The sequence below is a fragment of the Scylla paramamosain genome, chromosome 33 (assembly GCF_035594125.1).
Source record: "Scylla paramamosain isolate STU-SP2022 chromosome 33, ASM3559412v1, whole genome shotgun sequence".
Lineage (NCBI taxonomy): Eukaryota > Metazoa > Arthropoda > Malacostraca > Decapoda > Portunidae > Scylla > Scylla paramamosain.
Genome location: NC_087183.1, coordinates 17,833,365 through 17,845,311, shown reverse-complemented (window position 1 = coordinate 17,845,311; position 11,947 = coordinate 17,833,365). Strand labels below are relative to the sequence as shown.

General features: G+C 42.3%; 2 protein-coding genes across 5 annotated transcripts; one reads left to right on the top strand and one right to left on the bottom strand.

Annotated features, from left to right (window-relative positions):
* Positions 1-117: 117 nt before the first annotated feature.
* LOC135089866 (uncharacterized) lies at positions 118-9,111 on the bottom strand. 4 transcript variants are annotated; one of them, XM_063986022.1, is made up of 12 exons: positions 9,001-9,111; positions 7,714-7,843; positions 6,357-6,537; positions 5,727-5,847; positions 4,681-4,806; positions 3,868-4,041; positions 3,123-3,273; positions 2,777-2,856; positions 2,368-2,557; positions 2,052-2,259; positions 1,736-1,862; positions 118-1,464 (listed from the first exon to the last, which is right to left on the bottom strand). In XM_063986022.1, the coding sequence occupies exons 3-12, from the start codon at positions 6,527-6,529 to the stop codon at positions 1,255-1,257; spliced, it is 1,560 nt and encodes a 519-aa protein (XP_063842092.1). In that variant the 5' UTR covers positions 6,530-6,537; positions 7,714-7,843; positions 9,001-9,111; the 3' UTR covers positions 118-1,254. The 4 variants fall into 4 exon arrangements, with proteins under 4 accessions (XP_063842092.1, XP_063842093.1, XP_063842094.1 ...); XM_063986023.1 differs by having other exon boundaries at positions 3,868-4,014; XM_063986024.1 differs by having other exon boundaries at positions 3,868-4,005.
* Positions 9,112-11,081: 1,970 nt separating this feature from the next.
* LOC135089476 (spermatogenesis-associated protein 31H1-like) lies at positions 11,082-11,621 on the top strand. The gene has a single exon (XM_063985056.1). It carries the CDS (start codon positions 11,082-11,084, stop codon positions 11,619-11,621), a length of 540 nt encoding a protein of 179 aa, XP_063841126.1.
* The last annotated feature ends 326 nt before the right edge of the window (positions 11,622-11,947 follow it).

The window sequence follows — 11,947 nt, the reverse complement described above, 5'->3', positions numbered from 1 at the left end:
GTCAGTGCATATCTAGTCTTGTACCTACATATGTATAGTGGAGAGCACACCATAAAATAGTGAACAGGAATCTGAACACCAAACACTGCAGGATGCCACAAGTACTGAAACAGCAACTTGTAATAATAATTTTACTACAGATATAAAAACTGAACTTTTTATATATACATAAATTTTAAAGACTTTCCTGCCATATTATGTATAACAATAAAACTATTATAATAGAGCTCATTATAAATGCAGCAGATATATTGGAAGAGTAACTAAAACAAATACTTTGCCTTAATAATACCTCACAGATAATGAACAAGACAAAGAACAGAAACAAGGAGCTTTGGCAAGTTTATCTATGCACTATAATGTTGTGGAGAGAGAAAATATTCATTAAAAAAAAAGTTTCTAAATTCATATAGCTATCAACAGTTTTATAAATATTTACTTTACAGATATACTATTTCAATAATATCAAGATCCTCATCTTAAAAAAATCTCTTTATGAATGAGCAACAGTATTGGACTATCTTACAAAATTCAGCATATGTACAATTCTTAAGTAATTTGTAACTTGAGAACTCCACCTGCAAGGATCATCTTTCATAACACACCTGCACAATGGTGTGTATACTGGACAACTGGAATTAAATTTTATACACTGAATCACACAAGCCCATCCACTATCAATTTTCATACAAAGCCTGCCAGACATTTCCAGCAAACCAGAACACCAGTTGAAACAAGCTGAGACAAGGAACATCACCTTATATGGATCTATAGAATGTCAGGCAAAGCTCTTGCTTTCTTCTGTACTCACTTGTTACTCTTGTTCAGTGTCAAGCTTTCTGGACTACACTCATTCTTCTTATCTCTTCCCATGAATATAAAAAAAGATCTAAGTACATTTCAGCGCAGTTGCAGCTCGTCAGTAGTTCACATTGTTTGTAAGCCAGGACTCTTAAATGTTTTGTTCTTTCATCAGGACTACTTATAAATGTCATGGAAGTGAATAGTAATGTTCTCAAGGGTGATTCTCTCAATGTTGGTGAATAATCCTCATTACACTGTTACTAGAATCATGAAAGCACCCTTGAAAACCCCAAAGATTTCCAATACACCCTGTTAATGAGTATGAGAGAAGATGACAGTTTCTCTGGGAATGTTCAGTATCACAGTCTGAAATACAATGCACATTAAAAGAAAGGCACCACCATCACTCGTTCTTTGTGACACGCAAGTTTGACCACTACCACCAAGGCTTCAAGCAATGACCTCAAAGCCATTCTCGACTTCAAAGTGACTGACAACATGGGACTCGAAGGACTCCTGGGGAATCACCCTCGGGAATACGGCATTGCACATCGGGCACACACGCTCGTCCTCCACCTCCAGTGTTGGGTCGGGTGAGGTGCTGACGGTGCGAGTGTCTGGCCGGAAATACTCACCCTCACGTCCTTCATCATCACTCATCTTGAGAGGAAAGAATTGCATTTCTTTCACATGCTACTCAATAAATACAGCAGTGTTTTTATTTACACATCAAATCATAGTTCTAGGCCTTTTCTCACACACTATTCAATAACTTTTCTCTTTGCTTTTGTGGAATGAAATGGTGAGAGGAAGCACAGGATGAAGCAGAACTACTTCATTCCCTCCTTCATCCTATGTTTCTTCTCACCACCACATTCCAAGCACAACCTTCAATAAAGCAGAACTTCCTTCAAGACACAAAGCCTCCTACCTGAACCTGTCGCCAGTCAAAGGGACTCTGTGGCCTCTCATGAGTCCCAGTGCCCACCTCCACCAGCACATTGTTGTCTCCGTTGCTCTCATGTCTCATGCCCTCAAGCCTCTCAAGCCTTGTGCTCCTGTTGATCAAGTGCATGTGTCTTACTTCCTATCACTACAATCAACTACCATTTCAAAAAAATAAATAAATAAAAACTTAAAAAATTAAATTAAATAAAAAAAAATTCAATTGGTTATATTTTTAAAACATGAGGAAAGGGAGTATAAACTACAGTCTTGCTCAGACCACCATACCAAACACCACTAACCCATTGGAGCCTGCGCCAGACACGAAGCTAGAGGGCAGAACTGATCCGTAGGTGGCCAGTCGGCTCTGACAGTTGCCCTCATCATCCTGCACCTTCTGGAGGGCTGCGTCATCCACCTGGCTGTGAGTCGAGGGAGTGAGTGTAAGCATCGAGAGATCACGGTCTCTCTGGCTCAGCATTGTTCCGTCTTTACTTGGCTCAGAACTCCCTGTAAAGTTTAAAGAGGAAAACACAAAAGAGTCAAATCAAAGCAATGATCTACACACATGACTACTTGTTACCAAACTAAAACAATCACCTCGTCGCTTGAGCTCACCTCTACGGGAGCTGGAGGAATGCGGCAGGGAGTGTATGATCGGGGACAGGAGCAGCAGGCTGTGGTTCTGGTCTTGTAGGCAGGACAGGAGCTCCTTCATGCGACGTGTGGCATTCTGCACCATCTGCTCCTCCTCCGAGTGAGTGCTGTTCCACAATGATGCCGAGTCTCCAAGCTCAGTGCTGCTCACCTGTTGACAGACACCAAGTAGAAAACTCCCATGCTAAAGCTATCAGCCATTTAGAAAGAACTGCTACATGCTGAGAATACCAAACCGGTAATTAATACAATAGTTGGGGATGAAAGATTATACTCTTCACCTATATTTTGACTTCTAATTTTACAAACTCAAAACATTAAATTCATCAAGAGAAATTATCAAGAAGAGCATAAAGAATGGCATAATTACCTCCTCATATCCATCTAACATGTTGTCTCTATATGATGGATGGAACTTAGCTGTCAGGTCCTCAAAACTATCATGATCATCTGCAAGGAAGGGGAAAAAAACATCATTACACCAACAGGCATGACACTGTGAAGAAATCTCACTGCAAAAAACAAACATACAAAACAAAATATACATAAAAAGACAAGCAGAAGAAATCTCACTGCAAAAACAAACATATACAAACAAGTATACATAGAAAAAAAAGCAGAAATAACAGACATAATGCTGTGAAGAAATCTCACTGCAAAAAGACAAAAAAACAAACATACATAAAAAAACAAAACAAAAATACTCTCGGCCTAACCTGAAGTGGAGGAAATCTTGGGTCTGGAGGCTGTTGTGAACTCTGAGGCGGAGGCAGCAAGACCAGCACCTCCTGGCAGTGCCTTCACTTGTGTGGCAATGAGACTTAGCTTCTCCTTCAGCTTTCTGTTCTCTTCATTCAAGACATTCACCTGATGGTGGGATGAGGTGGCTTACACTTACATATAAATGAGGATAATCAATAACATACCATACATCAAACCAGGGTCCATTGACTCTAAACTCAAGGAGACAGGATGAAACCAGAAAGGAGAACAATTATACAAGGAAGTTAACCAACATATTTTTCATTACCACACACCTACATGACTATTTCCTGCATATAGAGAAAAATGTTTGCAACCAGTGAAGCCTCCAAAACTGTGAACTTCATAACCTAAAACTAGTTATAATTTGTTGCAAACACCAGAACAGTGACCAAAGATATGTACAAAGACAAAAAAAAATTAATAGGATGACTTGACTGTTATGGTCCCAATGTCTAAGGTACTATATTGTATACCACCTCCATGTCAGGGCCTCAGTCTCACCAAGGGCACCTCTCATGGCTATAAATCTATCGTGCCTTCAGATCAACTCGTTGTTTCTATGCTCTAAAGATCAGACAAATTCATGGATGGTGGGTGTGTTTCATACAGGGATTGCCACATGTAGGCCTGATGGCTCCTTGCAGCTTCCCTCATGTTCTTATGTATGATAGCAGGCTAGAGTCTCAGCACACTTACCTGTTTGGAGAGGCGCCTGTTGTCCTGTGTGCTTCTGGCCAGCTGTCTATTGAGGTTCATGTTCTCAGTGGACAGAGTGGTGAACTTCTCCTTCAGGCTGCAGCACTCTTGATGCTTGGTGTGTATTTCTTGGTTCAGCTGTAAATTCTTCTCTCTAAGTTTTATACTGTTTTCCTGATCAGGTGATAGAAATGAATACTTCAAATAACAGTAACAACAGTATTGGCATCCAACTCCTACTTGACAGACAGTGATGAGTAGATTCTTACTACCTGGATTAGTCTGAGAGTGAGTGTGATTTGCATCATGCAGGCGCCAGAACTATTAAACCCTTGTTAAGCTGTAGTGAGAGAACAATCAACTATCAAACATACTCAAGCCTAAAGAACTAGACACACAATTCAGTGCTAAAGCATCAAGTCAAGTGTTGTGCACCATATGTGAGGTTTAACTAGGAAGGCTTTGTCCTGTAGTGAACTCATACAGGCTGCTAGCAAAACAAAACAACCTGAATGTCTACTTCCATGTGTGGGCTCAAGCTGCCTATGTCTAGCTGCTCTTCAAGCCACTGGAAGTCCCCACTCCCAACCTCTTGTCCTGAAAGGCTGGCATCAGTAGCTTTACACTCAACACTCTAAACCCATCCACCATGGCATAAATAAACCTTTACTGTGCTGTGCTGACTAGTGTCATCAAAACAACAGTTTTAGCATATGTATGGCTATGTACATTAGGTAAACCAGTGCAGAGGTGGCAATGATTTCATTTGCCTTGAATAAAACGCAAATTCCCAAGCAAACTACAAGCAAGTACCTGCAGCTTTCCAATCTCTCCAAAAAGTTCAGATTTGCCCGTAATGAGTCTCTGATTATCGTCTTCTAAGAGGGACACTTTCCTCTGCAGCTTGTGGTATCGGTCCTTCATGTTTCTGAGAGCAACCTGAGGTGCAGGGGAGGAAACATCATAGTGTGGAGGTGCTAGTGTTCATCAAAACATACATACATACATACATACATACATACACACCTTGTTAAAAACCCATACATATATAGCGAATGAATCTAAAACTGTCTTGTAAAATTCAAGAGGTAAAATAACGTGAAATAAAACTATCAGCATCTCATAAAAAAAAAGCTTTATATTAGCTAAACATACAAAGCAATGTGCACTTTCTAATCCTGAGCCTCTAACTTTCATAAAATCTAGTAAATGTTGCTATAATTGAACTAAAAATTTGTGTGCTACTCTTGTGAACGAGTGAAGCTGTGGAAGAAGAGAGGAGTGCATAGGAGTGTCTCTATACGAGGATATGTGGCCATAATGAAGGTAAAAGTGCATAAGTGAGTCTATGTAGAGACATGAAGCAGCAAGGAAGTTAGGCGTGCATTTGTATGTTTCAGTGTAAAGATATATGGCCATGGGAAAGATAGTAGCATAAAGGGGTGTCTCTATATAAAGGAAAATAGGAGTGCAGAAATTTGAGTCTGTGGAAAGATGTGAAGCAGTAGGGTAGTTAAAGAGTGCATAGGCGTGTTTCTATATAAGGGTGTGTAGTCAAGGGGAGGACAGGAATGCACAGGTGTGGCTGTATGTATGGATGTGAGACTGTGTGGAAGGTGAGAGTGTGCTGAGTGCCTCTATACTTGATACTCACAAACACTCACTACCACAAGTCACTATCAGCACACTGACACACAACAGGAGAGAAAATATACATAAGAACACTTGATTTGCATGACATATATGAACAGAATAATTTTTACCAACAATATACACTGAAGACTGAAGGAAGGAGGAATGACTGAAATCACTGTACATAATAAATAGTAGTAGTACATGAACAGACAAGATGTGTGTACCTGTAGGGCATAAGTGGAGCCTGAGGCATCAATGTTGTAGTTAGGGGATGGTTCTGGAGTGCGGGGACTCGTGGCAGGGCTGGTGGAGGAGTACGGGGAAACACTCCCTCCCAACACACGTCTGTACAAAGCGTTAGGAAGCGTTGGCAAGCCATGTAACACTGCACCACTGATAACACTACTTCAGTGACTAAATCAGACCTCCACACTGTGAAATATATGACCGAGACATGATTAACCAAGATATTAAGACAAAACAACAATAATAACAACATGCAATTCATTTTAGTCTTTTCATGCAACCTGGTATACAAGAAAATAAAGATGTTAAATGAAATTATAATACATTTTCTTATAAGTAATCAGGTTATTAGTGTTGAGTCATTAGAGAGCTGTAAAAGATTAGATTTATGATGATGATAGATGGAAATATGTAGGCATATTTCGTACAATGACTGCCACATGTAGGCCAGATGGCTTCTTGCAGCTTCCCTTATTTTCTTATGTTCTTATATTTGAGCAATGAAGAAAGAAAATCTACCAGAGATTTATAATCACACTCTCACAAATTACTTCAGCCATCTTAATCTATCCTAACCCTCTTGAAATAGCTTGGGTAGTTAATCTCACCCTGCAGTCATGTGTTTCCTCTCCTGCCGGGGCTGAGGGGTGAGGGGAGGTGGCCGCAGAGCTGACCGGTATTCCTTGGTGGGGCCTGGGTATTCTGTGGTGTGATCAAGATTGTGTTCTGCAGCTTCCTGTGATCCCAAAAGGCTCACATCATCCTCGACAGGCTCAGCCATAATACAAGCTGGAACAAACAGTGCAATGTTGTGATTCTGGTTCTGCAAGATGATTATTAGGGAGATACAGGTGTGTGCGCTCTCTCTCTCTCTCTCTCTCTCTCTCTCTCTCTCTCTCTCTCTCTCTCTCTCTCTCTCTCTCTCTCTCTCTACAGGCATTGCTATTCATGTCTTTTTTTTTACTGAGGTGGTTATTATTGTGGGATACAGAGCATTATGTTGGAGACACTGTGGCGTTGCCATGAATGTAAAAAATCTTTTTTGAATAAGTCTGATATGACTGTAATAGTTCTAAGAATGTGCTGTGTCTTGGATTTTTTCCAAGTCCAGCAATCTCTCCACCACTCTCTCAACCCTACTCTGGCTCAGTCAGTGGTGTGTGTGTGTGTTAATATGTTGGTTTCCAGTATGGAATGGTGCATGCTCACTTGTATCTCTTTCATTCAGCCTGTGAAAGGGAGCAAAAACCTTCCAGTTAAGTTAGGATAGGTTAGGTAAGATTATCCTGGCACCACACAGACCACACATCAACACAAGTGCTGATTAGGTTAGATTAGTGTCCTTCAGGGGATGTTCAAAACTGGCTTCCCACACCCTAATTCCCCACTTTCCCACCAGGTCCTAAAGCTTGTTTTCAGGGATCTGGGGAGAGGGAGGGCCGGATCCATTATAAAGAATTACTGAAATAGATTGACGGAACAATACAGTGGATCTTTCTTTACATTCCTCCACCTTACGTGCTTACACTGTCAGGTAGTGCATAGATGGCAAGGAATGAGTACTCAGCTGAGATATTGTTAGGTTAACACTGTGTATTTTGACCTAATTCCCTGTTTCTTGTTCCACTAACAAAGAATGAGATAAGGAAACACAAGAGGACACACACTTCCTGCCCTCCATGACACACATTACGTCAATCACACATTTCTGATACAGCAGGAAGGAATACACAACAGCCAATGGAAATATATATGTCTTAATAGCAAAATACAGGTGGTTAATAGATGTGTTTCTCGCCGCACTAACAAAGAACAAGATAAGAGAACATACGAGGCCAAACGTCAACCTCCCGTGAAATACATGTCAGCAATACATTTCTAGCACAGCAGATAGAAATACACAATAGTCAATGGAAAAATATGTACCTTAATAATATAATATAGATGGCTAACAAGTATACTCACCTTCCAAGACTCATTTTTCACAAGGTCAATAGACACACATCGTTCCTGACTCAACTTCGCCTGGGGTAGTGGTGTTGGTCTCTCAGGCATAGACGCAAGGGTTTTCATCGCCACCTGCTCCCCGAATACTCTGTAAAAGGATTCAGTATGACTTATAAGTAAAGAACGTAAGTATCTGTATGATTAGAATGCTTTTTCAGGTCACTTTTAGTCACTTATATTACTTAGGTTTACAATTCGTGTTTTTGTTAGAGAGTTTATTGCTATGATTGAAATGGGATGCAGTATTTGGAAGCATAACTGACAGACTGGGAAATGGTGCCTCTTTTTCTAATTGCAATGGATGGAGGTGATTGAAATGGTAAAATATTGGGAAGCATGACTGATAGAATAGAGAATGATGCTTATTTTTTTTCTGACTAATGGGATGTGAAATTGGCGTACTGATGTTGTGATTGGGGGAATTGATGGTGGACAGTCATGTGACTAAAGAAGAAATGTTTCGTAGTCCTCCCTCTCCTCCCACAAAAAATAAATACGTAAATAAATAAATAAATGAAAAATAAGAATAAAAATAAGTAAATATTTATCTTAATAGTTCTAAAGCATTCGTTCCTAAAATATTATAAACTCGAGCTTCAATGTCATGGAGTCAGTGCGTGCCTTTTTTCCACTCAGCCTTTTGATCCTTTTGTGTGAAGAAATCTTAATAATTTATCACTAAAACCGTAAAAACACATTTCAGAATCCGTGTGTAACTTCAACTAGAGCCTTTTAGTATAGAAATCTTGATAATTTGTCACTAGAACCGTAAAAACACCTTTCACAACCCATGTGTCACTTCAACTTAACTTTTGAACGTAGAAATATTGTTCATCTGTCAATAAAACAGTAGAAACACCCTTGAAAACCCGTGCAACTAAAGCCTTCTGAAAGTACTGAGAGAAGCAGGAGAGTTTCACCATATGGGTCAGGCAATGTAAACTCGAGCCACAAAGTGATGGAGCCAGTGCGTGCTTTTTTTTTTTTCATTCAACCTTCCTCCTCTTGGTGGATTAACTCATCGGTATGCAAAAGCTTCCATATGTGAGAAAGGAGACAAGGGAAAGCGAGTTGAGTCCTTGTGAGTAGAGTTTACGTGTGACTGACAATGCGAGTGCCTGCCTTCCCTGCATTTCCCTGTGTGCCACGACTGTATTGCGCGGTGACTTGTGTACTGTTGTGTAATATATGGACATAAGGAGAAATGTGTTTTCCTCTCCCTGCTGTGTGACTGTTCTTACTGACCGGGTGAGTTACAGGCGCAGCCGTATGTCCCAGCCGCCTAGGTAAAATCCTTTTCCCCGACACATGCCCCGAACCCCGCAACGGTGTGAGGCGCCCCTTGCTTACTGGTGGGGATACGTTTCAATAATAATAATGATAATAATAATAATAATAATAATAATAATAATAATAATAATAATAATAATAATAATAATAATAACAATGTCAACTACAACATGAGGACGCCACGTGTGATGAAAAAAAAAGGAAAAAAAAAACGGAAAGAAATATTTAGGTCAATGCTAAAAACATATTGGATGAAATGGCGGTTAGTCTCTCTCTCTCTCTCTCTCTCTCTCTCTCTCTCTCTCTCTGAATAAAAACGCACTTCCCAATACACAAAAACACAAATGCGGGTAGTCTTAATGTTTACTAGACTCTAATTCTTCGCTTTATTTAGTGCAGTGTCTTCTTTTGTATCTTTTTTTATGGCCTAAATGTGACCGCGGTTTTCAAGGCAGCTTTCATGATTGCAAATAGTTCAAGAAGCACCCTGTGCACGTTTGCGGAGCCGATTACTCACCTCTGCGGCATCCGAATAAAGTTCCTGCGAGAGTTCCAAGCGTGTCAAAATATGGGGCATTAAAATCTGTTGTGTCTGGTTTATTTGGTGCTGCCATCTGTGTCTCGCGGTAATTCTAGTCTGGTTCAGTTGAAAGAGTTGCCAATCCTGTGTGTGTGTGTGTGTGTGTATGATGCCTGACCATTCAACGTTAGGTCTGTCTTTCCGTCTGTCTGGCTGTCTGTTCGTCTGCCTGCCTGTCTGTCTGTCACATTCCTACATCACTAATAGTAACACCTACCGTCATAGAGTGGCCAGTTCATTTCCCCGCCGCCTTTATGCCTCCCATTCATTGCTGGTGTGCCCGTTGAAGGCTTGATGACTGTGCAACAGCGGGAAGTCACCCGAGAAAACAAAACTGGCGGACTGGGATTCGTACCCTGATTCTGCCACCTACCGTAATCTTGTTTTGATTAATGGACTGGAAATATTCAGTAAGAGTTAATCTGGATCCCAATATAGGTACCAAGCATGAGAGAGAGAGAGAGAGAGAGAGAGAGAGAATGTGTGACGCAATATGTTCAAGCCCCATTCACCTCCCTTATCCTTATTCTATGTGCAATACAGATCAGCGTTCCCTATCTGCGAGTAGTATCTCAAATATCCTCTTGGAAATATTTATATTAATAGTCTGTCCTACTGACCTTACTCCATATGAGAACAAACAATTAATATACAGGAGGGAAAGGTAAGGAAGGCGCAGTAGGCTTAACACGTGGCAGTCTCTGCATAAATAACAATATTACGTGTACATGCATGTTTGCGTCTATTCTAATGCAGTGCTTATATAATGTTTTCCCTCCGTCATAATGAGAAGCCCAGAGAGAGAGAGAGAGAGAGAGAGAGAGTTTGTGTGTGTGTGTTTCAAATGCCAGTAACTCTGCCTTAGGTAATACGGCCAAAAATATCATCACCATCATAGAGGCCAGCACTCCCCATGTGTTTTGGGTGAGACTAGGGCCTCTATAGACCCTCGTCATAGGGCCGCCAAGTTCGAGAACAACTATTCATAGGACACAGCAGCAGCAGCAGCAGCAGTCCCGTGCCGTCTGTAAGTGTCGCCCCCCACCAACACTTGCCAAGCCTCGCTACTTGACGACCGCAATCACCGCTGACATCGCATGCGTTTCCTGGGCGTTAAATATCATATGTAGCGTGCTCGTGTCTAACAAATAGCTTCCTTGGAACTTTCCAAACGAGGCCAAATATATAAAGGTGTGTAGTTTCTGTCGTGATGCCACGGTAGCCCACCACAGTACCTGGCATCCTCAGGTAGGGAGGGAATCTTGCCAGGGGTGTATATTTGCGCACGAAGAGCAACTAGACGCCAAGAATTCTGTAATCTGCTGTAACCTTTTGATATGGCTTACACCTACTTAGCAAAAGGTGGCGTACGTGGTTAGTCTGGCACCTTACGTACGGTCTTCGCTCCTCTCCCTCGCCGCGCTTGACAGTCCAGCAGCAGACAGCGCCTGGGACGATGGCTACCCGACGACACTCCATCGGCAATGACAGTCATGCGACTCATGGACACCACGAGAATCATGATCACGAAGGTCAAGGTCGTTCAGATGACAGGGGTCACGCCAGCCGTCGTGAGTACCTAAGTCCACCTGAAGACCGTCGGCAGGAGACGCACCTCAGCCCTCACAGGTACCAGAGGTCGCACTCTCGACGCAGCCCTCAAAGACACTCAAGTCTTCGCGGCAGTCGGAGTCCATTCAGGCACCATTGCCCGCACTGCCACAAGCATAAACAAAATCCAAGCTCTAGAAATGGCCGTAGCCCCAGCGGACGTCACAGCCCAAGCGGCAGCAGGCGTCACAGCCCGAGCAGCAGCAGCAGACGCCACAGCCCTAGCAGCAGTAGTCGCCGCAGTCCCAATGACCTTCTCAGCCCAGACGACCATCATAGACCATCCCGGCGGCACAGCTCAACTGTTCAACCTGATGCTACAGTGTGCCGCGAACACACTCACAGGCGTCACAGCACAGACAGTCGCCACGGCAGCAGACACTAGCTCGGGATGTGAAGTGACTACACGAAGCGAGGTGATGGCGTGGCGGAGATGCATAACTACCTCCTGAGGTTAAGAGCAACGTATGCTGGACGAGGCGGCGGTGCGGTACAGAGACCACCCCGGGTAACAGGCAATCTTGGTGGACTACACGTGACAGTGGCCACATGATGTACGTTGGTGCAAACTGAGGCAACATTATGCAGGGCCCTCATCCCCCATAGTTTGCGAGCGATCGTCGCCTCAGCAAAGTGCGTCCGTTGCTAGCAAGAAGTACGTAAGCCGCTTGGGTCACACGCCTTCATTGTCACGGGTGAAGTGCACTGCCA